General features: G+C 45.2%; 1 protein-coding gene across 4 annotated transcripts in view; it reads right to left on the bottom strand.

The window, feature by feature from the left end:
• FERMT2 (FERM domain containing kindlin 2) overlaps positions 1-15,213 on the bottom strand; it is an 89,606-nt gene that overhangs the window by 21,410 nt on the left and 52,983 nt on the right. For 2 of the 4 annotated variants that reach the window (XM_081860914.1, XM_081860915.1), the window contains exons 4-8: positions 8,892-8,924; positions 8,079-8,304; positions 7,869-7,971; positions 6,234-6,341; positions 4,657-4,791 (exon numbers count right to left, since the gene is read on the bottom strand). In XM_081860914.1, coding sequence (XP_081717040.1) covers positions 4,657-4,791; positions 6,234-6,341; positions 7,869-7,971; positions 8,079-8,304; positions 8,892-8,924 — 605 coding nt within the window. The remainder of the gene's footprint in view (positions 1-4,656; positions 4,792-6,233; positions 6,342-7,868; positions 7,972-8,078; positions 8,305-8,891; positions 8,925-15,213) is intronic. The other 2 variants (XM_081860916.1, XM_081860917.1) reach the window with 1 other exon arrangement.

Here is a 15,213-nt window from a genome sequence, read left to right as displayed (position 1 = left end):
TGTGCCTAAGGGGAAAATCTCATTGTGTGTAGAAGGTCCAGGGTTGCATGTGGTGGTCCCATGTGGCCCAGCCCTACTAATTTAGTCCCAGTCCTTCTTTATTGGAGCAAGGAGGGTTTGAAGTGGGCCTTCTGCCTGCAGCTGTAGAAGTCTCTGCTCAACTGGGAGCCCCTTTGAACTTCTCTGCTCAGCATGGAAATGTCTGGGATAGGTGGGCAGGGATGCGAACCTTGGGGGTGGGGCCAGCATGTTCCACTCCATGCCCCCAACACACTGATATTTCCTCTTCAGGCATTAATGCCTGAGAAGGACTCATGTGGGAATCTACCAAAAAAACGTAGACCATTCCAGACTGAGGTCAGCCCCCCACAGCTGATGACTGTCTGTAAGAGAGTGAACCTTGCTTTGCAACAGAGAATGGCAGTTGTGCCTCCAAAGCTATAAATGACTTCCAATCCACCCCTCTGCCCTTGGGCAACATACGCAGCTCCTTCTCTTTCAGCTGCTGAGGAATCAGAAGCTCAGGCCAATAGAATCCTGCCTTTACTGGAATGGGCATTCCAGTAAAGCCAACCACCTGTCTCCTGGATCCTTGCCCATCCTGGCTTATGAAAGCTAGCCGGGAAGGGCTGGGCGATGGGCTTCGTGGGGTGGTGAATGCTTCCTTCCGTGAGGGAGCCTTCCCAGACCCGCTGAAAGAGGCGGTTATTAAACTGCTTCTTAAAAAACCATCTTTAGATGCGGCCACAATGGCCAACTATCGCCCAGTCTCAAATCTTCCATTCTTGGGCAAGGTGATTGAGCGAGTGGTTGCTGAACAACTCCAGGCACGCCTGGAAGAAGCGGACCATTTGGATCCCTTCCAGTCGGGATTCAGGCCTCATCACGGGACTGAAACTGCCTTGGTCGCACTGGTTGATGATCTCCGGCGGGCTAGGGACAAAGGTGAGAGCTGTTTCCTAGTTCTGCTGGATCTCTCAGCGGCGTTTGATACCATCGACCATAACATCCTTCTGGACCGTCTTGAGGGGCTGGGAGCTGGGGGCACTGTCATACAGTGGTTCCGCTCCTTCCTCCTGGGCCGTGTTCAGAAAGTGGTGGTGGGGGATGAGTGTTCAGACCCCTGGGCTCTCACTTGTGGGGTGCCTCAGGGTTCTGTCCTCTCCCCCATGCTTTTCAACATTTACATGCAGCCACTGGGAGAGATCATCAGGAGGTTTGGGCTGGGTGTTCATCAGTATGCGGATGATACCCAGCTCTACCTCTCTTTTAAATCAGAACCAGTGAAGGCTGTGAAGGTCCTGTATGAGTGTCTGGAGGCGGTTGGAGGATGGATGGCGGCTAACAGATTGAGGTTGAATCCTGACAAGACAGAAGTACTGTTTTGGGGGGACAGGCGGCGGGCAGGTGTGGAGAATTCCCTGGTCCTGAATGGGGTAACTGTGCCCCTGAAGGACCAGGTGCGCAGCCTGGGAGTCATTTTGGACTCACAGCTGTCCATGGAGGCACAGGTCAAATCTGTATCCAGGGCAGCTGTTTACCAGCTCCATCTGGTACGTAGGCTGAGACCCTATCTGCCTGCAGACTGTCTCACCAGAGTGGTGCATGCTCTGGTTATCTCCCGCTTGGACTACTGCAATGCGCTCTACGTGGGGCTACCTTTGAAGGTGACCCGGAAACTACAACTAATCCAGAATGCGGCAGCTAGACTGGTGACTGGGAGCGGCCGCCGAGACCATATAACACCAGTCTTGAAAGACCTACATTGGCTCCCAGTACGTTTCCAAGCACAATTCAAAGTGTTGGTGCTGACCTTGAAAGCCCTAAATGGCCTCGGTCCAGTATATCTGAAGGAGCGTCTCCTCCCCCATCGTTCTGCCCGGACACTGAGGTCCAGCTCCAAGGGCCTTCTGGCGGTTCCCTCACTGCGAGAGGCCAAGTTACAGGGAACCAGGCAGAGGGCCTTCTCGGTAGTAGCGCCCGCCCTGTGGAACGCCCTCCCATCAGATGTCAAAGCAATAAACAACTACCTGACATTCAGAAGACATCTGAAGGCAGCCCTGTTCAGGGAAGTTTTTAATATGTGACATTTTAGTGTATTTTTCATCTTTGTTGGAAGCTGCCCAGAGTGGCTGGGGAAACCCAGCCAGATGGGTGGGGTACAAATAATAAATTATTATTATTATTATTATTACTCAAACTTGCAGAACTGAATGGACACAGATTCCAATGGCTCTTGCATTTCAAGACAAAGGCATTCCAGAGTTGCATGCAGAGCTTTGCTTAGCCAACAGCTAATTTCCTTTCCCCATCTGTCCAAATATGCACATGCTTCTGTAGGAAGAGTTCTCAGTGTCTGAGATGAGTCTTCCCAGTGGAGGCAGTAACTTTACAGCAACAGAAAGAGCAGGGATCATTTCGAATGAGTCTTCAGGAAAGCATGTGCCTGCATTTAAATTGTATTCTCCGATAAAGAACAAACTATTGAAACTCAGCAGTGAACTGATGAACTGGGTGAATGATTCAGTGCCTGATTTAGGGCAGCGCAGCTAGTCCCTCCCCCCACTAGGTGCCAAGTTGAAGGGGTGCCCGCCTTATCAAAGCCTGGTAAGTGCTTGCCCTGCTTTGGGAAGGAGGTGGGAGGGCTCTAGGATTCTGCCAGAGCCCTTGTGCTTCCTTCCCAAAGCTTGCTTACCCAGCTTGGGGAAAGCAGTGCAAGGGCTTGGGGGAGGGGAATCACATTTTGGCTTCACTCAGGGCGCTATATTACCAAGGTCTGCCCATGGATGCCTGGAGTTCCTTATCATCTTGCCACATCATCCAGTTTTTGTGCCTCAGATTACTCAACGAGAGGAACACTATATGGTGAGCTCCCCATACCCCACATTATTTAGGTATTATGTCTCTGCACCTCTCTGTTATTTTTCTTTTGATTAACTCTGCTGCAAGTCGATAGGTAACGGCTTGATTTCCACTGCACTTTGCTTGTTTCTCCTTGCCTGGGCCTCTCTAAGAGACCCCAGCTCTTTGCACTGATCCGTCTGGTACAATTCCCAAGACAAGAGTGAGTCCCACTTAACACTGCTCAGTTGGCATTTAAGTTGCTTGCTGGAAAAAAATGGGGAAAAGGAAAGAACCCCTGTGCTAGGATAGGAAAATTTAACAGGTATGCTCCATAATCTAAAGAGGACAAAATCCTTACACCACAGGCAGCAGGGCTAGATTGGTAACTTCCATTAAAACTTCTGCAGATTCCCCTGTTTTACACAGTAATCTTGATATCCTTCCTCCAATTTATTTACACATTTTAAAAGGCTGAGAGACTGAACCAAGTTGAAAGATAGACAACTTCAAAGACTTGTGTTGCATCCCAGCATAAGCAATCATGTAAAAAATTATATATGAGAGCAGGATGCTTATCTCTGGAGGGTGAAATCTGCAGTTCCAGAGACTGCAACCTATGAACAATCCAAGTTGGTCCACAAGGGATGTGCTTGGCAGAACGACGTGACTGGAATTCCTTGGCAGTGCCGGGTCTCTCAGAATAAGCACTCTTTAATGACGCTGGGCTGTATAAATGAACCCAAAAGAGACTCGTGCTCTTGCATCAAGTTTCTGATCTGCAGTGTTTACTGTGAGCAACATACCGTATTTTTTGCTCTATAAGACTCACTTTTTCCCTACTAAAAAGTAAAGGGAAATGTGTGTGCGTCTTATGGAGCGAATGAAGGCTGCGCAGCTATCCCAGAAGCCAGAACAGCAAGAGGGATTGCTGCTCGCAGCGATCCCTCTTGCTGTTCTGGCTTGAGATTCAGAATATTTTTTTTCTTGTTTTCCTCCTCCAAAAACTAGGTGCGTCTTGTGGTCTGGTGCGTCTTATAGAGTGAAAAATACGGTAATTCCTAAGTGCAAAAGTCTCCTGCACAAGTTTCGCTGAAACAAATGGAGTTGTGCAAAAGCACGACTGGTTCAGAGCTCCCACCCATTGCAACAACACTTGTGCCAGAGAAAATTTCGCATGGAATGCATTTCTGGCTTATTGCATCACAGCAACAGGTCTGCAAGAGAACGAGGAAGGAAGCAGGAGATGACTGCTTCAATGGAGACTCTTGCAAGGGCATCCAGGGGTCTCGCTTCCTGTTCCATTCTGACAGTTTGCTAGAGCAGTGTTTCCCAACCTTGGGCCTCCAGCTGTTTTTGGACTACAACTCCCATCATCCCTAGCTAGCAAGACCAGTGGTCAGGGATGATGGGAATTGTAGTTCAAAAACAGCTGGAGGCTCAAGGTTGGGAAACACTGTGCTAGAGGGAGCTGCTGGCCTGCTCTCTGTTGAGTCAGCCCATCCACTGTAGATGATCAGTGACATTACAGCAGGGGTATGGAGCCTGTGGCCCTCCAGATGTCAGGGATGACGCAGCAATATTTGGAGGAACACAGGTTCCCATCTCTGAATTACAGTTATAAAACTGCATAGTCTTTAGCCTGTTTCTTCACTGTGAGAAGTCTGTTTCTCATTTACAGATTGAGCTGCTCTCAAAATGTTCATTTAGGTCTATCCACTCGATTGCATGTTTTCTTCCAGATTGCCAGCCCCAATGCTTTGGCAGAGATGCACTCTTTAGGTCAAGATTGAAGCTCCCACTTCCTGCCCTTACCAGAATTGTGGATGTCTTCCCACCTTCCAGAGTAATCTCCAGATCAGAAAGGGCAGCGTCAACTTCATCAACCTCTTTGTCACTGTTGTTCAAGTGATTTTCAGATGACATGATGGACAGCTTATTGATGTGGTACTGCAAGAAAGGAGTAAAGAGCCAAATAAAGACTACTGTAAATGAAACCGCACTTTGGCTAAGAGAAGATTGCCGTAACCAAATCCTCAAAAGAACTCCCAGGGCGGGTGGGGAGGAGTAGCTTTTTCTGCAAGGTAACATTCATGCCTGACATTTTCCTGTGAAGCTACTGTGTAATATATTAAGAGTGTGGAGCTTACTGGGTGGTGCTAAACTTCTTCTCCACTTGAAGCTCTCCAATTTATATTGGCAAGACCAAAAGGTACCCAGACCTTTGTGACCTGTTCAGAGCTTGGTGATCTTATAAGTGTGTGTTACTTATAAGACCAATTCTACTTCCAGAAGATGGCAAATGTGGTGCATCTCTTTACCGTCATGCTAATTCCAACTACCAAATTACAGAGGTATTTAACACTAGTCCTACTCAGAGTAAACTCCCTGAAGCTAATGGACATGCCCAGGATCTCGTCTGCAGTACAAATATGATCCAAGTATCAAACCACTACAAAAAGTAATGCCCCACCCCCAAGAATTCTGAGGAATGTAGTTTGTTAAGGGAGCTGAGAATTGTTAGGAGACCCCCTCACAGAGATAAAAATCTCAGTGTGCTTTAGTAATCCCTCTTCCCCAGGGATGTCTGGGAACTGTAGCTCTATCAGTATTATAGGTATCTCTTAACAAGTTACTTGAAGGTCTCAAACATAAATGTTAGGCCTTACAACCTTAGGTTTTTCCCTGCACAATAGCTGTGGTCTATTTCCCACACAGAACTACAGTTTCCAGAGTTTCCTGGGGAAAGAGATTGATTGTTAAACCACTCTGGAAACATATTTTGAAAGAGCCAGGCAGCATATCAGATACAAAGGACAGATATAGGAGAATGCCCCCGCTTGAAATAATAATTATGTGATGCCCCCTTCAAGGGAATAAAGTGTGAAGGAGACTTGAGTTGGCATTAAATCTGTTTATATGTGCTGTATTGTGTGTGCCAAAAATGGCAAATTGTGTCCTATTCTAGAGAAGGAGGGTAGAATGTATTTTTGGGAAACCCAGGGATTATCACCAGCTGTTTGAGAGGCTCAGTGCCAGAACCCTGTGGTTCAGTAACCTAATGTACTTGTTATTTGCTTAAAAGCCAACAAAAAAAGGAAAGATGGATACAAACATGTTTGCGAAAAAGAATCCAAATTCCTTTGCTTGAGACATAACAAGGAGGAAAATTATTTTGAAATCACCTAAAAAGGTTCAAGTAAACCCTAAAAAATGGGGAAGAAGCCAAGATCTATCAGAACAAACCATTCTAGCCACTGAAAAAATATAGGGAAAGACGCAAAGCTCAGTCAGCATGTCAGAGGCACTAATACTTTCTAGAGAAAGGTATCTTTAAGATGGTAAAAAAAAAAAAAAGTTCAGAGATTTGCACCTACAGCATCTCCACTCACCTGCAATGCTGCAAACATCATCATTTCCTCCTCTGTGCACTCTATTTCTTCCAAAAGAATAGCCCATTTCGACTGCTCATAGAGTTGGTTGATTCTGATCGCATCGTACTATGGGGACATGACCATATCATTTGTACAGGACCCTGCTTAAGGATTATAGCACATAGCTTTTTGTAGTCAAGTAATAAAATCCTGTCAAATCGTTAAGGCTTTTGAATGCCTTCGTTTCTATTTGCTGCGTCAGTCTGAAATACCAGAGCTTGCATATGGCAGATGAAAACTTCCAGCCCACTAGGGAGCTAGTATATATCCAGCCAGCCATTAGTCACCCTCACTGCTATAAAGGAAAGACATCACAAAGAAATCAGCTATCCTAAATCTGCTCAGATTGTTTGCCCAGTCCTACACATTTTCCAGCTTCATTTGCAATTAAGCCCTTTGTCTTTGTTCTATCAACACAGCTTAACTAGTGGTGCTTCTAGATACAGTGGTGCCCCGCAAGACGAACGCCTCGCAAGACGGAAAACCCGCTAGACGAAAGGGTTTTCCGTTTTGGAGGCGCTTCGCAAAACGAATTTCCCTATGGAAAGACGAAAATGTCTTGCGAGTTCCTGCGGGGTTTTTTCCCTTCCCCCCCCCCTTTCCTAAGCCCAAAGCCGCTTATCAGCTGATCCGCTGATAAGCCGCTTATCAGCTGATCCACTAAAAGCCACTAAACCGCTAATAGCGCTAATCCGCTAAGCTGTCAATGGGCTTGCTTCGCAAGACGAAAAAACCGCTATACGAAGAGCCTCACGGAACGGATTAATTTCGTCTTGCGAGGCACCATTGTATAAGTAGGATGAAGTAGTGTCACCAAACAGTCATTCATTACCTAACAGTTCTGCAAAAGTTTGGGCTGGGTTGCCCATCAGATTATGACTGTTCCAATTTCCAACCCCATAAGACAGACATGTCCAAAGTCCGTTTTGGGGGCCTAACCCGGCCCGCCAGTCGGTTTAATCCGGCCCCTGTGGCAGTTTATTTCCTGGGGTAAAATCCTTTTAAAAAGCTCAACAACTTCAATCCTAAAAAAAACGGCAACAACTTTGGTCAGCCCTTCGCTTCATCAAATCTGGCCCTCTTTGAAAAAAGTTTGGACACCACTGCCATAAGGAGGGAGCCCAGCAGATAATACATGTCCTAGTCTTCCCAAAGCCACAAGTTTTTGTCTAATTCAAGATCACTCTCTGTTTCCCCCCGCCTTGCCTTCTCTCACTTCAGTTATATCCCCAAAGGGTCAAAATTCATTGCTGGCCTGAATATTGGAAAAATAAACATTTAATTTTCACAAGACACATACCAAATTATTCCACTAGCTTAATTAAATCCATATGCAGAATCAGCATTTCCTCTCTAGAACATGAAGCGCAACCGTGCTATTGGTAAGCGCAACCGTGCTATTGGTATGGATTCAGCTTCTAAGCAGGCAAGAATTGCAGAGCCGTCGAGCCTGTGCAGTATTACTGGGTTTAGAACATTTTGGCTCCTTTCCCCTCCTTACAGTACACGTGTGTCGTGCATGCCCTTTTCTGTCTCTCCATCACAGACACTGAACATCCTGCAGAAGATATCCCAGCACACATAGCATTATACCTTAGGATTCAAATCAAAGAAGCTGTAGTACTTAAACCGAAGAAGTAAGGCTTCGTTCTCCTTCACATCCTGCTCCATAAGTGACCTTGAAGAATCCAGCCACCTGCCAACACACAAAGAAAGTGCTGGCTTACTCATTTCAAATGATGGTTTTCTTCTTCTTCTTCTTCTTCTAAATATAAGCTGCTAAAATAAGCTTTTAAAACCTACCCCTGGTTGATCTTGGCCTTATCCAGAAGCGCCTGTGGTTTATACATTTTGGCTAAGATTTCTGGGGAGGTGATGGGCTGGCTGACGGCAAGTATACCTGGATTCCCTTCTGATAAAGCACTATCTCCAAACCAAGCTGAAGTTGGCGACAAAGGGCTCCCATCATGTGAATCGTAAGTTGGCGTCATGGTTTTGCTATAAAGGCCTGGGCTTGAATAAATGCTTCCTAAATTGAGAGAAGAGAATTGGAACAAAGTTATCATGAGAATAAAAGATAGCATTTTGTTTCACTGGACGAAGAACAAATAGACAAGCGAAGAGTTCCGCAAAGAAATTTAAGTGTGCAAGGAGCAGGGAGCACAGGAGTTTGAGTGACAGGCAAATTTGGCTCCCATTTCCAGCATATCACAAAAAGCAAGAACTTGCATCTCAAGATGCTCACTGGAGTTCATACATTTCCCCGTGATCTGTAAATCTGTACTTCACATTATCATAAAGCAGATACTGCTGATGCTTCTAGGGCTCTGCTTCTGATATAATGTTAAAATCAAAACTGTATTTTGATTTAATATTACTAAGCCACTTTTCCAACAACATGGTCAAACTCAAAGCATCTCACAACAATATCAATATCCTAAATAATTGTTCAATGGGAAAAGACAACCCAGAACTGAATTTCCATGCTTTGGAAGTAGAGCAAAAAACTAAGAACGTCCTGTAGCATGAGGATTTTCAGACTCGTGTAGATGAGAGGTTGGAAAACAGTCAAAAGAAAAGTCGCAGGAGATGAAGTCCTACCCACATGGGGCTCACCTTTCACTGGGCCGATGTAAAGAACATCAGAGCCTACAGAGAAGGAAAGAAAGGAAGTCAGAAGGTAAGATGAAGACGCAGAAAGAAGCAGAAATAAGAATAGCAGGGGTGAAAAACAGGCAGGGGTGAAAAACAGGCAGAGATGTTCAAGGGTGCAACTGAGCACATGACACATGTGAAGAGGTCTGAACTGTACACCGGATGGCAGGTAAAAGAGTAAAATAAACTTACAAGCAGTAATTTTATTATGGCAATGTGCACCAAGTGACAACGCAAAACAGCAGAAATCTAAAAAGATCAATAGCACATGCCTGTAACAGTGTTTTTAGCACCAAGCACCCATGTTGGAAAATCAGTGCTGTGAAATTAGAGCAGACTGCTGTCAGGCTGGGTAAGTCCATTTCCATCCAGTCCTCCAGGAAAATGAGGACTTGGCCAAGATGAGGAGTATTACTTCTATCTGACAAGGGAGGAAATACAAAACTCCTGCTTCGTCATCTTTTGCCTATACATGCAGTGGAAGGAAATGAAGTAGTCCATTCATTACTTCCCATGCTTGGCAATTATCTCAGTGCTTTTGCAAACATTATCCAGAACATTGGAAAGTGGAAATAGTTTTGCCTTTCCTTCTTCTTCTTTTTTACTGAGCAACTGGGTAAGAATTCTGCCTGACTGCTGCTCTTTATAAATACCAAAGAAAAGGACTCTGCGTCTTTTGTTATTTGGGGGGGGGGGGGGGAGAAAGGAGAGTATGGAAGTTCCGATATCAGATGTAAGATGCTTATTTCTAAATGTATAAAAATCCTTATATGTCAATACAGCTTTGTGCAGGGAGCCATTTGTAGCAGTTAGCTTTCACCTAACACACAACCAACTGAGTTAATACACAGGATAGCAGAACTCTTGAAAAACAAACTGAGTTTTCACTTTTTCACATAAAAGCTGCATATTGCACAGAAACTCTCCGTGTGAAACGAAGATGATGAAGTCACGGCATGAGGACTTTACCACTTCAGAAATGAGTATCTGAAGCAGCCCTCACAGAAGGCAGTAAAAAGTTTCCCCTTTCTTGGCTGAACTCTGAGAAACAAATAGGGCTGCCTGGATTTCAGCATGCGGCTCCCCAGGCTCAAAACCAACTCTTCTTAAAATAGTTCACGAGAGTCTAAGCTGCATGATCTCTTTGTGGTGAGCTTCTTATAACCTCTTGCTATACATGTGTTGCAAGGCTCATTCTTCAGAGTTTTAGAATATTTGCCATTATTCTGTGTTTAATTTAAAAGCCTGGTTTAAGTCTCCTTTATGCAGCAACCCACCTCCTGCTATTAGGGAGCTCAATAAGGCAAGTATGCATCTTAGGATAGGGGTAGGCAGAAGGTGGACTGTGATACTTCTTTTACAATGTGGGAGTGAGAAATTTTGCCTCTTGAGACCCTTAAGGGTTGGAATTCTCGAAGTTCATTTTGCTTCCACTCAACAGAACTGAAAGCTTCACTAGACTTTCACTAAAGTTTGCTTGGATAGTCTAGTCCAACACTAACATTAACATTAAACCTTCCTTAAATAAAGAAAATGATTCTGTTTGCAGTAGAGGATCCAGAGTCTTATTAACAGCAAGTAGAAATTCGAAGAGCTGGCTTCCCATGTGCATCATTAAGATGGTGCTGCCACTGCTCCAATCAGTTTAAATCTATTTAATTTCTGGGTGTCCGGATTCGCTTCAGATCATTTGAAAATTTTGCTCCTCCAGTCTATTGTTTTTTTAAAGGAACTTGTACTATACACTCACAACAAGCAGAATTTGAGTCAAGATTAGCCCCCCAAAGAGCCAATTTTGTGCCAAAAGTATTTAATAGGGCAGAAGCAGCAGGGGAAAATTCTCTCTCTCTCTCTCTCTCCAGAATATTTTACTAATTTGTAGTAAAATAACACCAATCAATTCCAACAAAACCTGTAGATTATTGAATGCTTATATTAATCACATATAAAAAGAAAAGCTGAGCAGGGGCACTATCTAATACTGAACCACTGGAAGCGTCTTCGAAGTCTCAGCTATCTGTGTTGTGGTTTCTCCATAAGTAAACTTGAGTGGCTGGAGATCTTATATTAACATAATTTCTATAGACATAGTTGAGATATAGGGACCATACCTTACCAATATGGCCATGCTTAGTTTGACCTCTAACAACCCTTCTGTGTTGTGTAAGGGGCTCAGAAATGCCCGCTCTCACACCCAACACCTGGTGGCCTTGTAACATATATGTTTCTGTAAAGAGCTGCAAACTGCAAAGCCACCTCTGGCTTGATCTAAAAGAACCCCAAAATATATTTAGAATATGAGAGCAGCAGTGGCTGAGGACTTAAGTTCATTATTTGTTCAGCTGTGGATTTTAAGAAGCAATGAACAGCTGAAACTGAATTTAACTACCACTAGAAGAACACACTAGTGTAGCTGTGTGGAAAGCCTTTGATGAACTACAACTCCCATCACCCCTGGCTATTAGCCATGTGTGCTGGGGTTGCTGGGAGTTGTAATTTAGCAACACCTGGACAGCCAAAATCCCACACACCCCTGCAACAATGTTTCCTCTGAAGCATAGTACTCATTCACTGCTGTAAATCTAATAACATATAAGGATTGTAGACCATTTTTTCTAACAATACTGCAAGGAAAGTCGCCATTACTTTTATTTTACAGATGGAGAATACAAGCTGGGAGTGGGAGAGACTTGTTCAGCTTATAGACACTAGAGGTGAGGAATCTCATGCCTTGGGCGCAGAATACAGCCCTCCAAGCCTCTCTAGATAGACCCTGGACTCTCCCCCTAGAATCACTGGTCCACACCCTCTGAGTGTTTTACCTGGTTGGATTCTATGAAAGGGCTTTGAGCTTCGTTCCGTTGCGTTACTGAAAACAAATTCCCAGGCTTAGAATGGGCTCAGAGGCAGGCTGCTATTTAATTCTACATATGTTTGGCACTTGTCTGTGTTTTATAGAGCTTTGGATTTTAGTGAACACACACGCCATCCCTGCCTTAGGACGAAACTGTATAAGAATTTTAAATTGGAACATAAATTGCTCTATTACAGCACGAAGAGGGTTTTTATGCAGAAGACATAAGTACGTAAGAATAGCCTGCTGGATCAGGCCAATGGCCCATTTATTCCAGCATCCGGTTCTCAACCAATCATATGCCTGTGGGAACTCACAAGGAGGCTCCGAGTACAGGAGCCCTCTCTCCTTCTGTGGTTTCCAGTAACGGGCATTCAGAAGCAAGGCTGTCTCCAACTGTGGAGGCAGAGAATAGCCATCCTGGCTAGTAGCCATTGAGATCCCTCTCCTCCATGAATTTGTGCCCTCCTCTTTTAAAGGGTGGTGGTCATCACCGCCTCCTAGACGAGTGAGTTCTGCAGTTTGACTATGTGCTGCGTGAAAAAGCCCTTTCTTTGATCTGTCCTAAGTCTTCCAGTAACTTACAGCTTCTCTGAATGTCCACGAGTTCTACTGTTATGAGAGGAGAACATCTTTTCTCTATTCCTTTTCTCCACGCCACACATTCTTTTATAAGCTTCTATCATGTTGCCTCGTACTTGCCTTTCCTCTAAACTAAAAACCCAGGCAAAGGCCTGTGGCCTGGAACAGGTGTGTGATAGCACTGGAGCCTGAAGGACGACGACAACTGGAATCCAACCGCCACCGAGAAAGGCTGCTGGGATTCTAAGGAAGCCAGCTGCTTCTGCACAACCATCCTGCAGCTCACACAGGAGTCAATTCACTGTGCAACTGATTATTCCAATCTGCATTTATTTCAAGGAAGCCTGTAAAGAAGCAGTGCTTAATAGCTTGCTGCTGCAAAATGAGATGCCTATGCACAAAAACCCACCTCCCAGGTATTCCATTTCTTCCCATTTTCGCTTTAGAAATGTTCCCACTTGGAAATTAAGAGGCATTCCTCCTTGACAAATTGTTTTTCTAAAAAAACCACAATGCTATCAATGTACACTACACTTTCTAGAGTAAAAAAAAAGGTAAACAAAACAAAATAGAACAGTCTTTGTCAAAACGAGTCTTTCAAAAGCAGGCAAGTTAAGACAGACATGAGAGCAAATGCAATCACACGCTACTTGAAACCGATAGAGGTTCTTCCGTATCCTTTTTCTCTTGTAGCTTTTAAAGCAAAATCCTTAACACTTTAGCACTTTGCCCTTGCTGCTACTGCATTTCATTTGGTGGCAATTCTATGTCCTTTATTAACCATTTGGAGAATTAGACCCCCATCTGCACAACACAGTCATACCTTGGGTTTCAAATGCTTCAGGTTGCGTGTTTTCAGTTTGCACACCGTGCCGAACCCAGAAGTACTGAGACAGGTTACTTCTAGGATTCGGCACTCGCGCATGCACAGAAATACTAAAGCACGCTTTGCGCATAAGCGCCGAATCGTGATCCATGCATGTGCAGACGCGACGCTGCGGGTTGCGAACGTGCCTCCCGCACGGATCACTTTCACAACCCGAGCGTCCACCGTACATCTAAAATTGTGCCACACAACTTTAAACAAAGAGTCCTGGGAGCTGCAGCTTGTTACAGGTCTGAGAGTGCTTAGGAGCCTTCCTATTCCCATCAGAGAGCTACAATTCTTGGAGTTCCCCTGGAAGAAGAATTATCGTATTTTTCGCCCTATAGGACGCACTTTTTCCCCTCCAAAAATGAAGGGGAAATGCATGTGCGTCCTATGGGGTGAATGCAGGCTTTCGCTGAAGCCTGGAGAGTGAGAGGGGTCGGTGCGCACCGACCCCTCTCGCTCTCCAGGCTTCAGGAGAGCCGCAGCGCCAGTCCCACAAGGTTGGGGGACAGCGGGGAGGCGGAACGCCGCCATCCTGCTGTCTCCTGATGTGGTTTGGAGGCTGATGGCGGGGAGACGCGTGCTTCTCCCGGCCGCCAGCCCCGCAAGCTCCGGGGACAGCTGGGAGGCGCAGCGCGTCCTCCCGCTGTCCCCGGACCTGGTCTGCAGGCGGGCGGCGGAGAGAAGAGCGCTTCTCCCTGCTGCCGGCCCCACAAGCGCCTGGGGGGGGAAATAATTCCCCCCCCTTTATTTCCCCCCCAAAAAACTTGGTGCGTCCTATGGGCCGGTGCGTCCTATGGGGCGAAAAATACGGTAATAACCCACTCTTGAGAACTGTAGCTCTAAGAGGCAAATGGATTCTCCTTACACAAATTTGTGATTCTGCTTTAAAAGTATAGTGCCTAAGGGTTCTTAGTTGCTGAAACTGTAGAATCAACAGCATTCCAGAACAGAGGGCTGACCTGCAATTTGAGCAAAAACGGGTCACGGAATCTTGGCTTCCACTTCACTGCAAAGAAGGGATACTGAGAATTTGCAGGGGAGAGCAAATGAGCCACCAACCCCACCACAGCTGCCCTTCGCTTGCAAATCACACTCCCCTGTTCTTCTATCTATGCTCTGCTTTGCATTGGAAAAGCAACAGCCAGTGAATTTAGAATCACTCAGTAGATTGACACTTAGGGGGAAGGCTTTTTCTTCTACAGGCTTGTCTGGATCCATAGGAAAGCCATCCATTTTTCTCTCTTGGGGGGAAAACTAGACATTGCGCTGGAGGTATGTTACCATATCCCAGTGGTTTTAACTCTCTCTCTTAAATCTGAAGCTGCTACAATCAGGAAGTGAGGGAAGTAAGGAGAGAGACTCGCTGCTTAAATAAAAAACCTTCCCTCCTCCAGCCATTTTCCTCACTCAAAAGCTTCTCCCCACAGACCTAACTTATTTTCCACCAACATGGGAAAAGTTACTCCTTTCTCTTCTCCTGAGTAGAAAAGCAGCTGGGTTATATGTATGCAATTCCGGACAGAAATACAACCTTCCCTCCTCTGGTTAGTTATCCTCTCCTACAGTCCTGACAGTGGCCTCAGACAATGCTTTCATTTAACAATGCTGGGAGACTTGTTTTCCTTTGTTTTCTGTGTGATATCTAGTTTGGCCCTTAATGACACCTTGCATAGCAGGTCTCATGCTGAACTCAACTGTGTTTGTCATGACACTTAGCCAAGTGCCACAATCTCTCTCTCTCTCTCTCTCTCTCTCTCTCTCTCTCTCTCTCTCTCTCTGTGTGTGTGTGTGTGTGTGTGTTCTCTCCTCCCTATTAATGGATTTTGTTTTTTGTTTTTTTAAATCTTGCTTCTCTCTCATATTTTGAGCAAAAGCACTCTTTACAAAGCAACTAACCAATTTATTTACAATTCTGGGTTTTGTGGAGGAATGCCAAGGGCAGGAGAGGACAAACTACAAAGCAGGATTGCTAA

This window comes from Podarcis erhardii (genome assembly GCF_964252035.2).
Source record: "Podarcis erhardii genome assembly, chromosome: 1".
NCBI lineage: Eukaryota > Metazoa > Chordata > Lepidosauria > Squamata > Lacertidae > Podarcis > Podarcis erhardii.
This window is presented reverse-complemented; position numbering and strand designations above follow the sequence as displayed.